The 24256-nt window shown below is 45.7% G+C and overlaps 1 protein-coding gene across 1 annotated transcript; it reads left to right on the forward strand.

The window, feature by feature from the left end:
* On the forward strand, positions 1-23504 carry LOC135366784 (clavesin-2-like). The gene is made up of 8 exons (XM_064599697.1): positions 1-107; positions 14068-14328; positions 18277-18436; positions 18993-19054; positions 19843-20036; positions 21269-21379; positions 21488-21587; positions 23091-23504. The coding sequence occupies exons 1-8, from the start codon at positions 92-94 to the stop codon at positions 23243-23245; spliced, it is 1059 nt and encodes a 352-aa protein (XP_064455767.1). The 5' UTR covers positions 1-91; the 3' UTR covers positions 23246-23504.
* Positions 23505-24256: the final 752 nt, after the last annotated feature.

Genomic DNA, 24256 nt, shown 5'->3' on the forward strand with positions numbered 1-24256 from the left:
TCTGACACTGTGTGCTCGACTTTTCAGCACTGCCCCTCACAGGATCCCTACTTTGTGTGTCGAGGGACGATTATACGCTAATAACATAGCCATGACGCAGGCCGAAGGTGAGCCGGACGGTTTTATTTCACACTCTTCCAGTGTTTTCAGGATGTCTCGATATACCATTTCTGAACTCCTATAGCTTCTTCTCTTTGTCATTTCGAATTCGAACCTCTCGCAATTTTTATCCGTACGTATTTTGTCACAACACTGTTCGGCTTGTTCCGTGAAAAAAGAAGCTAACTTTTTGCCGCAGAGTTGATTTGATTTGATTTTAAGAAAACATAAAATGGAGATTTTGGCTTCGAAGCCTGCAACTCCACATCACTTGAAACCAGTTACTCTGGTGGAAAACTCCTGGAATGATGATGCCAATGAGAGGAGGAGGGTGGTGATGACGATGATAATTAGTGGTGGTGGCAGAAAACAACTGCACACACACACTGAGATGTCACAGAACGCGCATCAAACAGCTCTATTATGTTTTTCGGTCGCGTATATAATAGTTGAGCGAGAGGCGCACCACGTAGTTCACTGCCCTCCAACTACCACTCGGAGGATGGTTGCGCAAATGACTTAATGGACGGCCAATGCCAAGGCTAATGGGAAGACACGAGATATTGTGTAAGAGCGAGCTTTATCCGAGAAGATATACGGGGTATATATGAGGCTGTTGTGTGCTGCCGGTTTTGTTGTCATCGATTCCTGAGACGTTTCAGCAAACGAGAAATTGTGTATACGCCGTTGTCTCTCGCACCCTAAGAGCTTGTCGTCCTATAGACCCATGCTCACCCTAACCAGAGTTCGCTGTGCGTTTATATTTCTGTTTGTTTCTTGAGAAAATCGTTCCCGGTATAGGCGAGAAATGCTGCAAAGAGCAAAGTTCTTACCACAACAACAATTAAATTATGAGTGATGACGTCATGACACTAACGAATGTATTCTAGTTCCGGAACACAGGTAGACGCGACATGTATGACCTGTACGCAATAATACGTATACTTATATATGCAAAATATATTCAGATATATGTTGCCACAACGGCTCATAGCATTCATTTTTAAGTTTTTCCATTCGAACGTGATGTACCTGTTATTGTGTTATGTTGTTTGTTTGTTTGTAGGAAAAAAGTAGAGGAGAAATTGAACGCGTCTCCCGACGTGTTCTGCTACTCCTAACATAAATTCTACCCCCTTTTTGTTTTCTTTTTTTTTTCTTTTTCTTTTTTCCAATACATAGGGTATTACCAAATTTGGTGACAGGGTGCCATTTATCTTAAGTACTCCGAGGCCTTTATATTTGTCTGAATCATTCTAGTTCTTTTGTTAATTACATATATTCTGTATTATACCGGTTAAGTATATCAGTGAACGACTGTCGTCCCGTCGGTCACGAAAACAATTTTTACTGCAGTCAAAATCAGTAAAAGAAGAGAGAGAAGAAGGTACAAGAGGGGAAGCGTGATTTCTCACATATGGCTCTCACAAAAACATCCAATTATCTCACGTTCGAGGAGCCACTGGTCGATAGCTGCGTCGCTCCATTATTTGTGAACAAATAAACGGGGCTCCTCGAATTTCCACCGACACCGCGCCGAAATGAATCCGGCGGCATCCGAACGCAGCAATTGGAACGCACTCGGCGGAAGAGTTTTGTGCCTCTTCGGGAAATATAGATCACATACAAATCGGCTGGCGTTGTCACAAATAGCAAGCGAGGCGCCATTTCCTGCAGCCGTTGCATGCTCTCGTGGGAACTCTAAACCTATAACATCGAGCGCTTTGATCTTCCTCCAGGAAGAAGCATGCACAGTTGAGTTTCGTGCAGTGCACAGCATCCTTTTCGAGGCGAGTGGGCTGATATATACTATACGATTAATTAATCTCGCTAGATGCACCAAGATGTTCTCTCAGCAAAGCACTGCCGCGCGTAAGGAACATCTTTCCTCGTCTAGTCTGTTATCTGATAGAACTGCCCGTTTTATACACGTATAAGTCCCAAGTTGCCAACTTAACTGTCGTATCTTGCGACTACTGCAGCGACTTTATTGATGATGATGGGGTGTTCTATCGCCATAGGCGATACACCCCCGTTGTTCGCGGTAATTTCGTGAAAATGCAGTCCACTCTCGATTTGTGAAGCCTGGATATACGAATTCCCTGGCTTTCTGAACGATTCGTCCTGGAACGAAAACATTCCCTCGTATATATCTCTCGAGTTATGAGCATCGATATCGATGTCGATAGTCGATATGAGGGACGGATCAGGAAGACCCCACGCTTTTGTGACCTCGAATTATGGCCGGTGCACTATACAGTCGTTCAGGTCACCCACCGTCCTCCCGTGTCCCACTGTCAAAGCCTGGAGATGTCAGAGTTGAACATCGTTTCGCTGCGCAAGCGTGCTACAGCCGCACGTGAGTGAAAACATATCCCGAGTGCAGTAAGTGCTTCGAAGTGAGAACGATTAGACACGCGTTAGATGACTTATATCTCTTCTGAGCAAGATTCACGCAAAATTCAAGGACGTATGATTACAAACTATTTTCTACAATAAAGTACCTATAACTAACTACCCTTAACTAAGTCAATGTTGTCCCATGTCACAAGGTCTATTGTCCTGCCGTACACTTCGATTTGTGTGTCCTTCGTTTTATGAACGATTTTCTTAGGTACAGTCCCCGTCCGCAAATCGATGGTTAACTGCCACCCATCTGCTACATTGTCCTGAAAGGTTAGTCAAGAGCTTAGCTGATTGCACTAGATTAGATTAGATTAGTTGATTGAAAGAGTGGTCTTGAAAGGCGAGCGGGCAACGGAGAACGGTGTGTACCAGATCTTCCGAGTCATCACAGTGACTTACATATTGGAGAGTTCACTAGGTCGCAAGCGGTAACGCCACTGAGCTGTAAAAGCCACATGGAGTCGCATCCGATGAATTAATGTATCAATCAATCAGGTAGATACGAAGACAAGAGACGAGCACCTCCATGTTTTTCTTTCTGTAATTCTAATCTAATCTAACAAGAGACGAAGATATATTTTCTGATATCGAGATGGATATTACAAACATTGAGGTGGAGCAATGAGCACTCCTGAGATATCTCGAAGCACCTGACCCTGAAGGTTTCCAGCGGCAACAGTGCTCTCATAAAAGTATCAAAGTACACATTTTATTTGCCATACCCACAGTGTCTTCCGAGAAGGAATACCGTCACAGATGTAAGAGTATAGCTTTGGGTGACAACAGCAAAGAGCAAACAATGCAAACGAAAAAAAGCAGAAAAAGTATAACGGATATGCAAATTCGTTTTCATTCATTTAAAATCTTGATCATCACATATACATTTTTTAATTGACAGTCGGTTGGACTGTAACATGATAATACATAACACACGGACGTAGACACACAGACGCAGCATACAACTTCAACTGACGTTTATTATGAACCCGCGCCAGTAGGCCAGGCGATACAGCGCAAACATCAGTTGGAGTTGAACGCTGTGTCCCTCTGTCTGTCTATGTCCGTGTCTTTTCCGCGTTACTTAACATGTATCACTTTAACTACTACGCTCTACTCATCCTACTGTGGCCACAAGACGTCATCTGTTCGTCCACGCTGTTATCGAAGACGACACGAAAGTTTGCGTTTGCGTTCCTATGGTCCTGCGCCGCCGCGCAGCTCTCTTCCAGCGTTTTGCTCACCGAGCATCCAACAGGATGAAAAACTGGGGTAAACGTTACATTGCTCGGGTCACGCATCCGTGTGGCCCAAATTGATTTTTCTTCATGATGCACCGTCCCGTTGTGTGTGTAGCGCTTCTATGGCCCCGTGAGGTACTCCTGACAAGCGACGTCCTGTTGAGGCCTATTCGTATGACGTTACCGGGTACAGAACAGGTAGAGCTTTGTCAAACGTTTCTTTTAAAAAAAGTTTGATAAAAGAGAAATAAGTAGGTCGCTTCCACGGAGGTCTCATACCTCCACACGAAGCTTTAATTGGAGATTATATACGAAAATACTTTATTTCTGTTTTCCCGTTTTTGTGGCTGTCGCCGCCTTTTTCGGATATTTCGAATAATGCGAGATTATTTACCGGCTTTCACTGAATAGTGACAAGCGCGTCTGGGGCGATGTTGGTGTAAACATGGAAGTGTTTATCGGTTCAATCCGGTTTCAAAGAAATGTTACCATTTATTTCGATTTATCGTGTTGATCATTCGATAAGGGAGTGCACTGCTTGGATGCTTGGAGAAAGAAAGTTTTTTTCTGTTAGATAAAGTACCCATTCATTCCAATTAATAAAAGAAAGGCAGGAAAGAGGCAGTTAGCGGGGATACCAGTCGCGCCGTTACGGTGTTCGTCTCGCCTCTTGAGTACCGACTCTGCCACATTCTAAATTAGTACAAAAACCTGCATGTTTCCGTTGCGATATTAGCAGCTTGAGTCATTTTCTTCCGCTACCGCTACTCTCAAAACCGTAACGAAGGAAAACAAAATCCGAGCCGAGAAGCGAAACGAAAACGAGAATTCTCCGTCTCTATATCAGGGGGGGGGGGGGGGGGGGGGGGAAGAAATAGTACAAAAAAGTAGTACGGTTTATGTGTCGGCGTTACAAGTGGTTACATTGCACTGACTGCTAAGTACACTTTCTGGTTAGTTCGGTTTGGTGTGAGAAAAAATAAATAAATAGGAGAGTGCAGCGCTCATTATGCGGGTCGGATACTCCAGTACTCGTAACTGCATAGCAGGGATGGGCAATAATAGTAATGTAATGTAAACAGTGAAAGGGTGACTCACGGGACTATATAGTCGATAGGATACACTAAAGCTCTTGACCTGAAGACAACATGTGATTAGTCTGAGTGTGATGAAGAATATTCGAAAACAAAACAGGCAGAAAGGAGAAACCCTTACACAATTTCGCGAAAATGCAATCACTGTCTTTGAACCTCCACCGATATTAAGGTGCCATGTTGTTCATACCTCAGTGTGGCTATACCCGGACACTACTTGAGCACTTTCGCCTATAGGGCGAATAGCGATCGTTCGGTGTGGCAGTGAATAAATACTAAGAAAATATTTCGGTGCTTTTCAGGAGTAATATTGTGCGATGTTGTTTAATCAGCGGCGGTGATGCTCGTACGCTTCATTTAAGTGATGTAGCGAATAGCTGGGGGCTTCGTTACATACTCAGGGCACTCGTACGAAGCTGCTCAGTTGATACTCCACGAGATCCACGCAGTTGTGGACTTTCTTGCTTGTCGGTTTTGGTGGAGAACATGGCGGTATGTATAAGATGCAGAATAATGCGGGCCGTACAGGCCATACCATGTATACAGGGGCTGCATCGGTCCTATAGGTCAAAGATAGCGAGTTGATAGATGTCTTCGCACACTGGACTACATTTTTCATTTCAAAAAGTCTTAGTTATCGAGTACTGTTTCGGGTTTATCGAAACTGTATCGGCAGTGAAATTCATCGATTTGGTTAGGTTTGGGCAGTGAAGTTCATCGATTTTGGTTAGGTTTTCCAGCACTGACGCGTATGATACGCCTTCTCTCCTTTGTAACTAATTATAGTCTTGCATGGACTTATCATTATTTCCCTGATTGTGCAGCGCAGTGGCTGTCGTAATGTTACGTACATTTTCTTTTTTCTTTTCTTCCTTCGTTTTGTACCCCCGCTACACTATGCCGCAAGTCGATGTAGCGTTACAAGCATAAATAAAAAATATACAAGATCTACAAATAATAATAATAATAACGACCTCTTATACAGCGAGCGACACAGTGACCTCCTCAACGTACAATCTCCGGCATCTCAACTTTGATGTTTCCCATCCAAGCGAGTGCCCAATTATATACTCGTTTCTATGGGTCATATTTCACTCTCTATGTACCTCCCTCCTCTTGGTTTTCTGTCGACTTTTACCGTTTCTAGAGAGCCTTTCCTCAATTGCTGCGCGATAGCGATCCGCTTTTTGGACAGCACGTGAATATACAGGCAGAATAGTGTAGGAGCGATTCGCAGAAAACACAACTACCAGGTGCAGCGAAGCGCAGATGACACTAACAGGCTGTCAAAGACCATGCCCTGTAAAGGCGGCCGCTGGCTGACACTTGGCAAGGGATGGGTAGTAACAGTAATAATTCGTATTATAATAGTATTTCTGTGATATTACTGAGGATTTGTGTTAAGCATTAAATTATTCATTCTCTGAATGCATGTGTATCTGCATTAGAATACACAAAATTCAAGTATTGCATATATTACAACACTCTAGAAGATGTAGTGTTTACTGAGGAGTCCTGCTTTACCGAGGGTCACCTGTGCACTTTGTCGCTAATTTTCCCAAGCCGGTGTCCCGCAAAAAGTTTTCGTCGCGAACCAGCTGGCTACTATTGGCCTAAAACAAAACATGATTGGCGAATGGCTCTCTCAAGCAGTGCAGAAATCGCGTGTATTTCTGCTTTTTCTTTCTTCGGATAATCTGCGGATTGAGTATCAGTGTACTACTAGCATTGCTCGCATAATACGCGGAAATGCTGGTATTATGTATTATAACCCTGATTTCTGGCAAGTATTACGTAACTGTATTATGACAGAAACTATGAGGCATTACTGCCCACCTCTGCACTAAACTTTTTTGTTTATCTCTCGTCCTCCTCCCTCCCTCCCTCCCTCCCTCTCTCTCTCTCTCTCCTCTTTCGGCTACTTATGAGTCAAGCTCCGACGTCTGGTCAAATGCAACGATGCTTGCAGCCTTTGGTAACAGACGGTTACGCCACCGTCGTGGCGTTCTTCTAAGCGATCGGAAGTGAACGCTTCCGTTTCCTCCACCGCCCAATAGCTTCCTTCTGCGTCACATCAGCGGAATGGGGCCAGTGCCCCCTCCCCGCCTCACTCACCCCTTCTCATTTCTTTCCTCGTCGTCCGGAACGAAATCCTCACCGAGTGGCTTCCGGTCCTAGACTTAGACTAGATAGGCAGAATGGTCGCATCTGTGTTTCATTCGCAGACTATATGGCGTAAAATATCGTTATAACGGAATCGCTTTTTGCGAATTCTCGCCTTAGGCGAATTCTCACGCTGTCTCCACCGAAATGCGTGCGTTTCGAACCCGATTATTCGAGGTGCCCTGCTAGTCGACTCCACGGCACGAAAGGCGAGCCAGCGGAAGCCCGTACCGCAAACCTAGCTTACGTATTTACTTTCTCTCTCTCTCTCTTTCTTTCTCCATATAAATTAAAAGGCTACCAAGGTTGCCACCACCAAGGTTTGTTTGCTCGTCTCAATTTTTTTAAGCCTCCTGCGGTGCATCCGAGGCTATGCTGTCACTGTTTTAGCGGCACATCCGCTTATATCGAATTGTTTTCTAAGTTCCGTCAGCTTCGTTATAAACGAGGGATTGCTGTACGTAATGTCAAGTCGTAACTTCTACTGTATTTTGTCGGCGTGAGATGAGTAAGCTGAAGTGTACGGTCTATGAACACCTTGAAACCAAAGTATGCACACTTGTACTGCTTCCGACACACTTGCCTGAAATCTTCATTCCAAGGTATACATGAGCCCGTATTGGATTGGGCATTATTGTGTTTGAGAGCCAGAAGTATGAGGTAAGAGTCTATTAGCCGAAAGAAACAATCTTGCATCACCTGAAGATTTCGGACAGAATAAACCGCGAGCTCTCGATTTCAGACAAGCATGTCGCAAGTAGTACTAATACAGTCTATATTCGTATATTGTACATGGGTCCCTTGCGGGGAACATAACACACATGTTAAGCGCATATACAAGGTGTCTCAAAAAAAGGTGTCATTAAAGTATAATTTAAAAAACTACGCAACCTATAGATTCACGCGGTCAACAGTATATGTTCTTACTAGGTGATTTTTTCACCTCATCTTAACTCCTTCTTCTCCTAATCTCCTTCATTTAACATAAGTTTTATTGTGTCAGTTTTTACTAACTGAACTCGGAAATTTGCCAAGTAAAGGTCGCTTTTTTACCCCCCACCCCCCACCCACCCACCCAACGTGAAGCGCGTGCCGAATTTACTCATGTTCATGATAATTGACATGGATATTGAGGAGCTATCCCATCGAAAAAAATAGCCGAACACTATGCGATTCGCAGCGCTCACAGCAAAGCGCTTGACCACACTTTGCAGTGCCCTCGCTCTCAATCCGATGAAAGTCGTTAGCTATTAGCTACAAATCGGATTGCCCCGTTATGTAGAATGGAGCTGAGCTCACATTGCGACTTATATTCCTTAAAGCGCTTAAATTATCTGGTCATGAGGACCTCATGTCATATAGAGGACTTGGATGTGGCACATTATTTACCAATCATCCCACTGTGGTGGCGCTGCCGTCTAAGCGCGCGAGGACAAGGAAGAGAGCTCGTGATGTGCTGGTATGCAGTCGAGGAGACCCTGCCATTGAACAGTTGTTTATTATACCCACGTAGTCGGTCTACTTCATGCATCACCTCGTGATTTCGCATCTCATGCCAACCACCGTGCCCTGGGGTATGCGAGCCACAAATAAACAGCCAAATTTCCTGGATCACCCCCCTCTGCATGTGCTTGTTATTATTGTTGCTCTGTTTTGGATAGCTTCGAGCGCTTCGTGGAGATATCTGTGAGAGATCCCATAGTGCGGAAGGATATTCTAATTTAGGTTGTACAAAACAAAGACGTCTTAACAGAAGGGAGCCGGTTTGAGCCTACGTCGGATAAACCCGAGGGAGTTGGCCTGCAGTAGTAAGGATATTCTCAGCATGCGTATTCCAAGTTAAATTGGCTGAAAGATGGATGCCGAGGTATTTGTAGGATCATCAATTACTTCTGAGTTGACCAATACGTCGACAGCTCTACGAGTGCCGCAGCGTGGGCTGCATAACGTGTAACGCGTGATACACGTTTGGAGTAACTTACCGCTCGGGTTATGACATGACGACCGAATACAATTCACAGTTCAACAATCACACAATTCAATAATTCATTAGGCTGTCCTACAATAAACTTTTAGCAGCGTAAACAGTGAAATATGGAGAACAGCCTGGACCATGTGAAGGGAAGTGCCTCAGGACGAGAACCGCCGACATTTCGAACAGAGACTGTTCGATATTTCGAACAGAGACGAGACGCAGAGTAAGAACAGTCTCTTTTCGAAATATCGGCGGTTCTCGTCCTGAGGAACTTCCATTCACATTTCCTTACCGCTTCGCTGGATTTTCTACCAGTCATGGAGGATGTACTATGTCTTCAGTAAAACGGGAAGGGCATATGTAAAAAAAGGTTGCGGGGAAAGGTTGATCACAAAAAAACTTAGAACCTCCCACTTTGCATTCATGGGTTGTTAGCTACTAGCAAATGATCTATAGCCGTTACCAAAATGAGAACAGGGGTGTCCAGTTGACGTTGAGTCCAGTTATGTTTGTCTAGTTGTGTCCTGTTTGTCCAGGACAGTCCAATTGATGTACACTCTAAGAAAAAATGGTGTGAAAAGGTAACTTCTGTAGTTACCACCTATCTCAACACCTAATCAGACGCTATGTCCAATAAAGGGTGTAAAAGGGTGGTAAAAGCAATTATCATATATCCAAATTGCTGCAAAAAGGCCTACGCACCCCTCGCTCGGTAACCCTACCATTCGTAGGTAGCAGGTAGAACTTTGCAACCTTTTAGGCACAACATATGCGACAACTATTACCTCCTAAAAGGTGTAACTGCTCCACCTTTTTTTTCTAAGAGTGTATATAGTAATAAGATGATAGTCCTAGCTAGTCTTACACAAGGTACATACCTGTACATTGAACGTGGAATAGATTCCCATCATTGTTATAGGCCAGCAAATCTAACGTCCTCGTTACTGTCACAAGCAATATTTGCTTTCCCAGAAAACCACTTAGTCATATATAGCCACCTTCTGCACACAAGTTCGCTGACCCTATCCTGTACACGTATATATAGGCAAGAGACAGATGCGTTTCGTACACGCCATGCAACCATTCTCGTTTCTTTGCTTTCATTATTACTCTGGAGGCCCCTCTGGGAGCCATGTTTGCAAAGCGTCGCCCTTTTACGAAGCTTCAGTGATACGGGAGCCTCGAATGCCTTCGCCCGTATAGAATGGGGCCCAGTCAAAGGATGGTTACACGGGTCTTCGAACCCTAAACGCATTGCCCAAAGCTGGCGCCTCACAGGCACCAAGGTCGCGATAATGGCCGTCCAGGCCCATGGGAAAATATCGTTATCCATGAAGAAGCTCTTCGCTGCTGGTGCAAAGTAGCAGCGGATTCATGATCTATAGTAGCCAGTGTGTAGAGGTTTCGGAATGGATGAAAGATAAACGAGATAGCATTTCGCGAAGAGTGCAGTGCAAGGTTTGAAGAATTCTCTGCTTGGATGCGGGATTTGTTGTCATTATTTACAGCTGTTACCTGGTTATAAATAAGTTGGGAAATAGTTACGGAATGTATAAACGAAACTGTCCATTTCCACAAATAGAAGTAGATGGATGAAGAAGATAGATGGAAAATTGCTGAGTATCTCATTTCATTTGATTGGCGTCAGAGAAGCAAAAGGTATACGGCCATTCACATTGGTTCTCGTAACCAAATGACCTCTGAGACGTCTATTACCCGATTTGCTGTAAAACTTGGAATGCAGGTTCGCACGAATGCATAACTTCAGCATGAACTTTTTTCTTTTTTTTTTTCTTTTTGCAACAACAACGACAACAACTTTATTTCGAGATTATGGATGGGGAGTTTCATCGCGATGGGGAGTTTTGCAAGATCGATGCATACACAATGCAAACACACGCATCGATGCAACGTCTTTTCTATTTATCTGGCATTACATTTACTACATTTACCACCCCTTTAACTGTTCTGACGTCACTAGCGCCCCTGTGAAGCGTTCTCTGAGCCCCACACTCTAAAAAAAAAAAGGATTGATTTGAGTATTTCGGCGGACGATGATACATTGCCGAAACAGTTAGTCCCTTTCGGGACTAAACGCATGGAGGATTTTATACGAAGGCTAGGGGCTCTCTCTTTTTTTCTTCTTCTTCTTTTCTTTTTTTCCTTTCTTTTTTCTTTTTTCAGTGATGGGGAGCAATTAACTAAAATGAAATATGTATGGAGTCTAGAGGATTACGCGCTACGATTATTCCCCCATTTTATCCTGTTTCTTCTCAGAGTGCACCACAATACAGGTGGTACAGAGTCGAGCCAGCTTCACGACCGAACCCTGACTCGCACTCACGTAGCAGCTACCAGCAGGGTCTTTGAGCACAGGAGCACACTCCCACGAATGTGGATAGCAGGACTTAAATGGGAAAAGAAGGAGAGGCAGAACGAAATGGCTTCAGCGTAAAACGATGCAGTCGCACGCCCTTCCTGATAACTTTGCGTTGCAACGTGATTACGGGGAACCCACGCTACCCGATACTTTAAAATGCCTAATGGTTGTCTCTCGCATTGTCCACTTATTTTTGCTTAGCATTGCATATCTTTTACTGCAAGTATGGACGGTTCACTGCAGCTTTAATGACTATTGTAGCGACGCTAAAACACGAGATGGTCACCCTCGACAAGTCGTGAGGTATAGCCAGTAGTAAGCTATAACACAAAAACTAAATTTAAAAAAATGCTGTGCACGGAGCGGATGAACGGAACTCACGCGTGAAGCTTTGTCAGTTTCTTTGTTCCCAAGCGTATGATAATGAGCAAAGTATTACGTCATAAAAGAACACTGTGACGCATATACTTTAAAATTGTAATTCCATTTGTGAGCCACTCCCACTCTAAGGCCTTTGTACTATACCCTTATGAGGAAAGAAGTGCTTACATAAATAAATCATCACAAAAAGAACAAAGGTGTCCTTGATTCACGCGAAATTCACGAACGGTACAAGAAGCGCGGATAATAATGTGGTATTAAAAACACTTCATAGTCTATCTTCTTCGGGACAATAGAATGGAACAAAAGTGCCCGTTTCGGCCACAGCCACCCCCCTCCTACTCCCGCAGCATCCTAAGGAGTGGACATGACTCCACCTCAGTATATGTAAGCATGAAATTGCTGCTCTTACGTCATCTCAAATTTCTGGGAACAGAACACATCTGGTGTTTGAAAGTGTAGGTAATTTCGAAGACAACGGCGTTGTGATAACTACCTCTCCATGTTCCCTTTCCCAACCTTTCTTTCTTTTAATAGCTCCACTTGTTGCGTATTCGAACGTCATCTTTATAATGGGTTTGCGCGGTTTATAGCACTCGTACGTGACCACTGTGACCACAGATCTATGGTCACAGTGTAACCTTCAACTTTAACGGAGGCGTCTTGAGCAGAGACTTTGGTGAGTCCTGTTCATGTTATCGGAACTTCAGACACGTCCAGGCCACATGTCTGTGCGATTCCGATCACAATTTCGCTATAATGTCTTATCATGTGCGATAACCTTTACATTTAGTAACCGTGTGGTTCATAGACACTTGACGCCGACAGCATCGTTGACGTGTTCTGTTCTGGTATATGGTGGGAGTGAAGCTGTCGCTGATGTTGATGGGTTGCGGGTTGGCATTCAGGCAATCATGAACTACATTGCCATACTTCTTGTAGATTGGGGGAGGGAGGGATTTCTTACAGCGTTGTATGTACACAGCTGCATTTTACAGTCAGGCACGAAGCGGGGAAACTAGCTAGACACGTCCCGAAGGGTGAAATGTACGCACCAGACCTCGGCTTCCAGAGCACGACCTCCAGCCCTCGAAATAGCCCGGAGGCTCTTGCGATGGATTTCACACCCCATGTCAGCACCGCACCATCAATAGATCGACCCCAAGCGTGGGGTCGGGCTCGAGGATGTCATTGGCTGAAAAATTCGAAATTTCTAATGATTCCGCCCTTGCCGAATACAGCTGGACCGGAAAATGCAACTGTCACTATATAACATTCGAAGGTTAGCTTCGTTGAGGTGATTATTGGTCAACTTATTCTCCCAGAATGAGTTGCCATCATCGAGTACCATCATCGGCCCCTTACGAACGATGAATGCGAAAGGGACCGTGCGTGAAAGGAGTGCACCAGGGGCGGATCCAGGATTTTTCTGAGAGGAGGGGTCCAGCCTTGGCCAGCATGGTAGATAGATGATCTAGGTCAATTAAACCCTATGTGATGACAGAAATTAATGAGGGGGTCAGGACATCCTGACCCCCCCCCCCTCTAGATCCGCCCGTGTGTGCTCCGATGCACCCCGCACCAATCGGATAGGTGCGAGGGAGTCGTACGTTCTTTACAATGAGAACTGTTTCGTGGTCACCTGGTACCATGAGCATCAGTGTCTTGCACAAAGTAACAAACTCTCTCTGCTCACTATTGAAATCTGAGCGTTCGTTGCTCAGCATATCCCTTGGTTTGGCGAAGCGGACAGGGGGACAACCAAACATAGGGACACCTTGTCCCACGTCTCTGTCTCTCTATCTCTGTCTCCCCAGACTCAGGGATATGCTGCAGTCGTTAAGTCTGTACCGGCTCGCCTCCGTAGTCATTTTATGTTAAGCGTTACGATTTAGGCTGGCTTTCCATAACATTGATCATATTGAACAGCCCGTGAACAGCAGTGAACAGCACGTTCCCACAATTTATGCTTGGCCCCAGACGCACAACAGCACAGTTTTTACGTGCCCGTGCCCTGGAGATGCGATCCAAGTTGGCCTGGGAGAATGAAGCTTGTGCAGTGAAGTCACGTGACATTGGAAACATATTGCAGCACCGGAGTAACAGTAGGAGGGGATGCCGTGAGTTGTTGCGGTATACGTGCAATTACGAGAGGAAATTGTAAAAAACACAAGCTGCTGCCTCATTAGGCCCGCACTAACACGTCTGTGACGTATCCCCATGTTTTTCCATGTCACGTGGCTCCAAGACGCCCAAAGGCAGCGCGTGACGTCATGTGCATGTGCCTCAGAGATCTCTGTCTCACTGAAGCTGTTTTCTTTGCATGTGCAGATCCGGCCATGAGCAACGAAATAGAGGAGGAATCAGCCAGGGAAGAAGCGAAGAAGAGCAAGAAGGAGTTGAAGGCCGAAAGGAAGGCGGAGAAGAAGGCGATTAAGCAACAGAAGAAAGCCCTGGAAGAAGAACTGGCAGATCCCATCAAGGAATTTCTTCAGCCAGAAGAAGAAGAGAACGAAGAACTTCGACGAAAGGCTATCGAGACCTTCCGGGAATGGGTTCTGCAACAGCCGCACTTCGTCAACTGCAGGACTGGTAATGACTTTTTCATACTCAGGGTCATTTCCGGAGGGCCGGATGTGCTGCGAAGCTTCTCGACCAGTGGTTCCCCCTCAAGGACGTTGCTGGTAGAACTGAGGAGCCAGCGCGGGAGCGCGTGGCAGCTAGGCTACATATGTACGAACATTATTCCTCCCTTCATGGTATCGACGCGGACCTCAAACGCAAGTATCGCTCCCTGTCAGAGGGGGAGTGATGTGGCGGCCCGTGGACGACGACGGTGTAGCCTCGCTGCCACGCGCATACGCTTTGGCTCGTCAGTTCTATCGGCAACGTCCTGGAGTGACGACACGCGGGTCGAGAAGTCCCCAGCACATCTTGCCCTACGGGACATTCCATCATCGCCGATCAGGACTCATGTAAAGGAACAACCATCTTCTCTACATGTCCTTACAGGTGCGGACGTGATAGGCACGCGACCAACAAAAAAAACTTTAAACCTTACACGATTCTTATGCGACGCCGTCTTGCGAAGCGTACGCCTCCACTCTTCTCACCGGAACCGCGGCGGATGCAACTTGGGAACCGGGTGTCAGTGTTCGGCGTTTGAGTCAAGCATCCCGCAGGAAACCCCAGATGTTCAAAAGAAACAAAAAAATAACCCCCCATTTATTAACTAGCCATTGCAAGGGAACCCGCACTAGAAACGGCGGAAAAGAACTGAAAACAAGACACTACCCGAACAGGCGGGCGGTTTTCTTTATATCTGCTAGTTCAGGAATCAACGTGGTCTCTTTAACAGAACATAAACGTAGGATGCAAGCGATGCGCTTTAACTGGTCGTCACTAAAGAAACCCTTTATGTTACAGCACCTTAACTACTATTAAGTAGTGGCTGCATCTTTGGACGTTCTGTCGAACGCGTTTGTAGGCATCTTCCGATCCTCTTCGGGCACACGCACATCTTCCCTCCTTTCTCTCTCTCTCCACCATTGTTGCGGACGGACCTACGCGACTGCCGACGTTGGTGGGCCCCATAAAGAAAGCTGAGGATGCATCTATTCAAAAGCAAGATGCCCTTACCAAGGTTCCTTCGAACCCCAGCTATCAAAACTTTCATTTCTTCCACTTTTCTGTTTTTGGCAGCTTCCATTTTTGTCGGTTGCTCGACGCCCATCTTGTTCTATAGCAGGTGCCGGACTAAGCCGCAATCGAACACGATGGTTTGAAATCTCTATTTTTGCAACCGTAGCCCCACTGGGCTGTACCGCAACGCTCAGCGTGGGAACGTGGGAGCTCCTGGCAGAAATATAGTCGCAACCATGCACATTTAGAGAAGCGACACTGTATATATACTCATTGTTCTTGCTCTGCTCGACCTCAACCCCAGCCGAGCGTCATTCCTTCTGAAGGAAGCAATTGTTCTTTGGCCTATTGACCTTCGGAAGCGTTCAGCGGAGATCCTCGTTATTATAGAAACCAGGAAAGGCAAGACCCTTAGTGGCGCAGTCTTCCGGGAACTCTAAAGGGGTATGACTACAATCTTGAATGAAGTCGTGGGGGGCTGGGTGTAGCTCAGTAACGGAGCCTGAGAACTAGGAAGCTTCCTCTTCAGCCGAGGAACAAGTTTATTAAACAAAGTTCCTCCGCGTACGCTCTATACATGAGGGTCATTTTTGGATGCGTGTTTCTGTGTACCGCACGGTTGCTGCGGAAATTCGGTCTCCCGCGTTCGATGTGAGGTCAGCATGTCATATTACACACATCAAGCGAATCAAGCGAAGGCCGTACTACAACCGAGCTTGGCGTTAAAAGCCATTGCAGGACAGCGATTTCTGTTCTCTACTCAGTCGCGAAACTATTGACCCCGCATGTGGAGGTCGTTTGAAGCAAGAGCCTCGGGTCGCGAGCCACCGATATTTCGGACAGTTCGAAATATCGTCTGCTCCCGACCTGAGACTTCTGCTTCGATCTATCGACCCTATACAGCACAGATATTAGTGACTATGATCTCAGTAAAGATGCGATCCCAGATCCAGAAATGAAGTACTACGTTTAGCGTGGATATAGTGGTAAATAATCGAATTATCACTCGCATATTTTTATTTCATATGTCTAGTATAGCCTTTCTGCGAGGTAGTTCGACCCCCCCCCCCCCTGCGCTCTATGAAAAATAAGAGTAAAATGGGGAGTAATTACAGCTTCTATAGTCCCCTGGATGTACTGTAAATGCTCCCCATTTTAGTCCCCTAACCCCGACATTTACTCCCCAGGACTGCAAAATAGTCACTGAACTTCGCAAATGCTCTTCCGAATGCAAGTCTAAGTAAATATGTGCTCTTGGTCAATTTGATGGCATAAGGCTGTGTAACTCAGCCAAGTTAGCAATTTTCCACCCACAGAGAGCAAGAAACAGTTAGCGCCTCTTTCTTCGCAAATTGTGCCCTACGTATGTCGCAAGATTTTATATCAGTCGATATATCACGGTTGACGGTTTGATTCAAAGCATTTTCATGCATGCACACGAATATGTACCTGGGACACTTAGAAAAGAGCGTGAAATACAGTCTCGATCCACTCTGTGACATTCATTTACTCCCGTGCATTTACTCCCGAAAGGGACTATTTTTTGTGGCAATGCATTTAGTCCCCAAAAGGAGTCAAATTACTCCCTTTCTCCTTAAAGTGTAACAAAGTAAACGCTACTGAAGAAATAAGAAACGATTCGATGAAATTACGTTTGAAACCCATTGCCTCTAAACAATCGTGGTAACGTCGAAAGGTAACTGAAACGCAAGTAAAATGTTGCCGTCGCAAATATATAAGGAAACCGGTATCGAAATGCCGTCGTTAAAATTACACTGTACTCCTGATTTGTTTCGATACAAAATCCCGGTTCACAGAGCGCAGCGTCCGAGTATCCGATTGCGTTTTCCCTTTTTTGTACCGCGAAACTGTTAAAAGCGAGCGAAAACGATCTGCAGCGGATGATACATCATCCCCTTGTCTGAGGAGGAAGTAGGAAAAGAGCGTCGTCGGTGTAGGAAGCAGTTCGGGGCATTTCTTCCTGTCCCGCTCATCGTCTCTTTAACGCCCACATTCATTGTGCGCAAAGAAAGCATCATACCACACCTTCCAAAGCATGCCTTGCGTGACTAGAGTACATTGCTAAAACAGAAACCAGCGGCATGGGTGTCCGACGTTTTCCCGGGGGTTTTCCGACAGGCTTTCAAGACGAATGTCGGTTCCGCTGAAGTCGGCCCAGCATGCATACAAACCCCTTGTCCCCCAACTCCTTCCTGCTATCCTCCCTCCCTGGCTCTGTCCACGCCGCTCAGAGCCACAGTTGCTTCGCGGCGCTAACAGGGAAGCAATCAATCAATCAATCAAGCTGCTGGTGGTGGTGGTGGTGAAAGGGCTCGGCAACGTCACGACTGCCGCCCTGGCGTTATGTGCGTCCTGGGCAGACTTCTAAGGGAACTGTGCCGACATATGTCTGAAAGCGTCTGAGGAAAAACCCAGGAAAAACACCAGACAGCACAGCCGGCACCGGGATTCGCACCCGCGTACCTCCCCATCTCAATCAATCTATCAAGCTTCACCACATAACACGCTCATAGCCGACCACCATTCTCAGTAGCGACGTTCTTCTTCTTTGTTCTTCTTCAACGTTCTTCTTGCGAGTAACAGTATTACGTAATACTACAGTGGTGGTCACAACGAGTGACAATGGACCTTTTTCACACTCGCATCTATCCTAGCGGCTGTCCGGCGAAACACAATCGGCGCGCGCCAGAGCACTGTCGGCGCCATATTGGCGCCATCTATTGAATACGTATGGAACCCTCTTTGGCGCCGTCGGGGTCACAGTGCATGCGCAGAAGCGTTGTGAAAAAGGTCCATTATAGCGCAATTGTCAGATATGCGACGGCTTACAGCGCTGTCCAGCAGAAAGATGGGTTGTATACGTATCATTCCTTGCAGACGACAAGTTCTTGCTCCGGTTCCTGCGCTCTCGTAAGTACTGCATGAGCGCCGCTCAGGAAACACTGGACCGCTACCTTACCATACGGACACAGTACCCAATCTTCTTCAAGAATCCCGACATTAATGACCCGCCTCTGCGTGATATACTCTCCAAGGGGTGAGTAACAATTATTAAATGAAATAAAAAGAGAGAGAGAGAGAGTACCGTTTCTTCCTTCCATGGCGGGTATAGGAGACGAGAGGAGCAGACCAGAGGGAGCAGACGACCGTAATGTGACGGTTTCTTGCGGGTTTACATGCGGGTTCATCAGAAAAAATGCGCGCTCTGCAGTTATCCTATTCATGGTCCGCAATGCTAAAAATAAATAATGCTACTGGACACATGGGCTGAGGTAATAATGCATGTCCCTGATTCATATTTAGATAAATATTTCAGCACAGTTTATTTTATGCTTCACTTCTCATCTCGTTTGCTTTTTGCAGCAGGTCACTGTGTCATAGGGACGTCACTGAATTGTAGTTATTCTCTCCCTCTCTCTTCCGTAGTCCTTAGCCTTTCTGAAAACTGTATAATCCACTGCTGGGAAAACTTGCGTGCATTTGGGACGTTAAAACTGTCCTTGTTGTGGCTACTCGTCGAAATTCATGCGCCTTCTTTTTGAAACTATACATGCGGTACAGACGTTTCATGACTGCGCATCCTTTTGTTTCAGGTACTTTTTCCCGTTGTTTGAAAAAGACACCGATGGAAGAACAGTCGTCTTCGGTTTAGCAGGTACTATATAGCGCAGCATTTTTATCTTAGAGTGGTGAGCCCGGCAAAAGTTTTGTCCAGGATCTCATCAGGAGGTCATCTTAGAGGGGAGATGACACGGTCCATGATCTATTGTCATGTAGTATACTCATACGAGGAAATATGTTCTTTCTGTTTATGCGTTATGAGACTTTTGGGATGGAGTTAAGGGGTGGAGGCTATGGGAAGGTCCCTCTTGAATTGGCCCGATCTTCTAATAGCGATGTGGGACCTGTTCTGGCCTACACACGTAACATATCCGTTATTTCACTGTGTTATGAGACTGTCTTTCTTCTGTAGCAGAAGAACGGTCTCTGTTCGAAATATCGGCGTCTCTCGTCCTGAGGCACATCCCTTAACGTTTTCTTATCTGTTCGCTGGACCTCCTACCCTTCTACAGTACTTCATTATTTCATGGGGCTTTAGTTGTAAAAGACGTAAACTGGTCGCACCGTCCAGGCGCCAATGACTACCCTAACTCAAGCAAAGAAGCCATATGTCGGTGTCTTCACTCTGAGGGACAAAAAGGAGTAAATTTGGGAGCAATTACACCTTCTGGTTCCCTAAATTGCGATTACTCCCCATTTTAGTCACCTGATCACAAAATTCTCACCAACACTGCAGAGTGTCCATAACTTTGCATAAAGTTCCGTGCATTTAGTACAGAAAGTGAGTATTGGTGATGGCAACGCATCTAGTCCCCAAAGAGACTACAACTAGTCCCTTTTTTGTTAGAGTGTACTCCAAGGACATCTTTTATGTCCTTGTAGGTGCCCTGAACGCAAACATTCACAAGGCCGTGGATATATACAGAGCTTTTTCGATGAGCTTCGAGGCCCTACTCGAAGACGAGGAGAACCAGAAGAACGGAGTCACGTACATCATGGACGAGAGCGGGTTCCGACTAAACCACTTAGGCCTCGTGAACCTTAGGGACGTGCAGAAGGTCATGATAAACGGAGAGGTACGTTGAATTTCAGGTAACCATGAAAATGCGCAATTTTGCTTCCAGGAATCTACGTGTCCTGTACGGCTACTTTCTATAAAAGGGAGAGGGCGCGGACTAACTGGTGTATGATGACGAAAGGACGATAAACTGAGTGTCCCTTGTCGCTCGGTTATTCGTTCTTTCATCATACTTTCAATACTTTCGTGTGCTAGGGATTTGTCTCTTGACCACTTAAAATACAGCCTTATCTGCCGATTCTAGTCGCAACTAAAGGAACAATAATTGTTGACGGTAGCTAACATTCACCCGAGAGACAGACTGCAAGCCACTCCTTATATACTGTATATACTCGCATAATTGACGCATTCCCTTTATAGCGCTACATTCTGCGGTAAGATAAGGCGCGTTCGTTATGCGAGTAAATGCGGCATGCTACGTGACAAGCCATGAATAAGACTTAATGCTATGGACCTGCTCGCCTGTTACCTGAAGCCTTTAAGTGGGACACAATCATCATTAACTTTACAAACTCAAGTCAGTGATGCAGTCTTCGAATGATTTAACTGTAAGGCGAACAACACCGCTCCCGCGACAAACGTTGTCAAGAAAGCTTCACTAAAACTGCAATATAGCCAGAGCAATTTGTATAAGGTGCGCCGATAAGCTAGTTCGGCCTTTCGTGGTACAGGTCGGGGCAAAAGTTTACGGAACACTCGAGCGGCGTACGTTTTCTTCGGTGCGACACTCTAGCGGCGGCCGGAAGCGGGAGAGTTCATTGTTTCGGAGGGGTGGAAGGGTGCGCTGTTAGCGACACACAGCGGTAGCTTCCCTCCATGGCACTCCCAAGCGACACCCGAACTACCATTGTGTGGCGCTAACAGCGAACACTTCCAACCCTCCGAAACAATGAACTCTCCCGCTTCCGGCAGCCGCTGGGGTGTCGCACCGAAGAAAAAGTACATCGCTCGCGTGTTTTGTCCCAATCTGTACTATACGTTTACATCATTGTCACTAAATATTATTACATACACTGCCGAAGATACACACACCATCCCCGTTTAGTTGCTTTCAATATTTACACCACATAGAAATTAGAATCACTATTTAGTGGCTCTAATAGAAATGACCGTGGTAGTTTGCGCACCAAAAAATCGCGAAGACATATAAAAAGGTAGCCCGAAACACTTTTTGAACTCAGTTGCCTAACACAGCTAAATGTAAATATCTCTGTATGTGTGTACTTCCAGAAAGCCATGCCCATGCGTCACAAGAACGTTCACTGGGTGAACGTTCCAAAGTACATCACAGCGGTGTACGACTTAGCACTCAGCATGTTCAGCCGAAAGCTCGTCAGCAGGGTAAGGACTCGTCCCAGACGCACATCGACATAGAAAATCGGTGAAATGATAGCCGGGTCTAACCTCCTCTCTTCGTCTCTGTCTCCCTCGTATTCCTTTTGCCGCTAGATGTTCCTTCATTTTGACGTCTCCACTCTGCACGACCACATCCGTCCATCTATGCTCCCCGAAGGGTTCGGAGGAACCATCCCAGCAGAAGTGATGGCAGGTGAGCAATTCTGGAAACATTGCAGGGGGAGTTCGAAAGGGACACGAGCACCACGCGAAGAAAGCAGCCGTTATCTTGTAATGACCGCGAAGATTGCGTAGTAGCGGTTCTTATCTGTGGTGATGCTTTTCGCACTTGTATGGCACGTGTAATACCTAATGACCGTCTGTCTGTACGCAAGAGAGGGTAACGGTTGGAGAAACCACGTGACAAAGTGTCTGTCCACTCAGATGGTAGCAATAACGCGGTACTCGTAGACCAACATGGGTCCATAGAACATAGAAGAAGCCACGTGTGCTTCACCTTGAAATGTTGCCCCCCCCCCCCCCCCGCGATTTATTTGGGATGACCAGTGAGGTCACTCCACAAGCAATAGGGGGAGGAGTGAAACGGGGGAGCTGCGCCGAGAGCTGACCTACTTGCAAAGCGTACTCATACAGCGTCTTACTCGCGCGGCTATTATTGCCTCAGCATGCTTCCATACTGCGCATAGCGACCCAACCCCACGTAACGGAGATTCAATCAATCACAAAACAATTAGAGAGTTTTAGTACATCGTACGCTATCACCTTTGCGGGGTGCACCTATCACCTTTGGTGGTTCTGCGCACGCGCATATCATGAAGAGAGCTTCGCGCAGTGCGCGGAACCACCACGCTATTCCTTACGTACGCAAAGGCAATAGCGTACGATGCACTAAAACTTACTAATGTCTGGAAACTAATGTAAACTATCAAAAAAATTATCTAAATATGCCAAAGTAGTACCGAAGTAAGTCTTCTAATAACACGCATGAAACGCATATTGTAAAGCACACTTCACCTAGCGCAACTACGCTCAAAGTGAAGCCAACTTGCAGAATGCTACGCCAAGGGAAGGCCATACCATAACTATTAATACGATACTATATTCCAAGCAACAACAAGAAAGAAAGAAAGATGTCTTTTTGTAGTAGATTATGCTTTCCTTTGCTGATCCTATGTTTTCTTTCGCGTAGATGTTACGAGTCAACAGTTGTGTTGCATACAGTACCTGATCTCGCATGCGGTACAAAGACCTTTACAGAAAGAAAAGCTTTTATAACAGTGTCATCATATGGCATGCGCAATGAGTACTGATGCTGGAAGGCTACCTGATCGCAGTGACAACACTGCCATCTTTGAGTAAAAGCAAAGGACCATGGTTAAGGTGAATCCTTACCAGAAATTTTTTTTTTCATTACGAATGCTAGTTAAGCAGCTCCATGACCTAAAATTTATGTCCTGGAGCTGTCCTACCTGTAGCTTCCGTGACTACAACGTTTTTTTAATGTTTCGTCACTTATATCACATAAATGACGAACATTAACTAGTTCCTTTTATTTAGTTAGCCAGTTTATGTAGACTCCTCACTGATAGTGCCAGACTTTGCCGCTCCCTAAGCACACATGTCCGTTTTCGATGTGCATACATTTACTTCTTCATATTGTCTGTTTGTTGTAACTGAATTTCACATCTTGCTCCAGCAAAATGGATCGAAAGGCTCGAAGAGCTTCGTGACCTGCTGCTTTCGCATGACCTTATGGGCGTCGATGAGAGCAAGAGAGTGAAGAAAGAAAAGCGTTCGGGATTTGGACTCCTCCGACTATGGAACAGCATCACGCGGTTAGAAGTGTACTAAGGCAACGGGAAGACACTCATATTGTACGCTGAACTATGGGCTCCACAAAAACCACATAAGAAGGGCGTCCCCACATGCGGCAAGTACACAAGATGGGATGCGGCTTTGGTACTTTCCACAGAAGAGGTCTCGGTATAACTCTCGTGCACCTTTGTGAGATGCATTGTGTGCCTGTGCGCCACCCCTCTTTTACATAATCAACTAGCAATATCGACTTTGTAGTATAGGGTTGTTGATTTAAAAATATGTTGGTCATTGATCTCCACGCTTCTATACGTGAAGGGCAATAAAGCGGGCATATGTTATGCCTTTTGCCCATATTGTGTTAAGGTTGTGGACATGCCGGATATGTTGGGAAATTTTGACATTTTTATTAGGCACTGGGTCGGTGTTGGCTTCATATGCTTGCACGTGCACTTCAAATGGGAAATGTTGTCGTTACGGCGTTCCAGAGCGTCTTCAACACTCAAATTTGTATGTAATGTCTTTCAAGGTCTGCTTCCCCACACCTTCGTTATAAAAAGCACTAACTCACAATTTTTACAGCTGGCCTGTGTGTCTTTCCTGAAAGTATAACCGTAGAAACGAAGAACAGTGATAGCAATGAAAACCCCAGACACAGAGGGATGACACAACAGGATATATGTTGTGTCCTCTGTCTCTGGGCTTTAGTTCCTATCGTGGTTCGCCAGCTAGCCCGCATTTTGTCTCATCCGAAGTACAATGAGCCACTCAACAGCAGCACACTTAAGTTCCTTCGCATGAAGGCTTTGATATGAATGCAGTAATGACGCTGCAGTAATACACTAAGTCCACAGAACCATGGAGCTTTTCAAACATTGTTTAAAGAATAGATTACCGACCTTTCTACGCGGCAGTAGCTTGAAGTTCTTTCTTTGTGTGAGAAAAATGTCTGCGACACGATACGGGATGACAAGCGTGTACAAACGTTCCACTATTCAGCCATCTGCGTGGCATCTTGGCCTAGTGAGCTTCCAATGTCTTTAACAT

Source organism: Ornithodoros turicata, chromosome 8 (assembly GCF_037126465.1).
Source record: "Ornithodoros turicata isolate Travis chromosome 8, ASM3712646v1, whole genome shotgun sequence".
Classification (NCBI taxonomy): Eukaryota; Metazoa; Arthropoda; class Arachnida; order Ixodida; family Argasidae; genus Ornithodoros; species Ornithodoros turicata.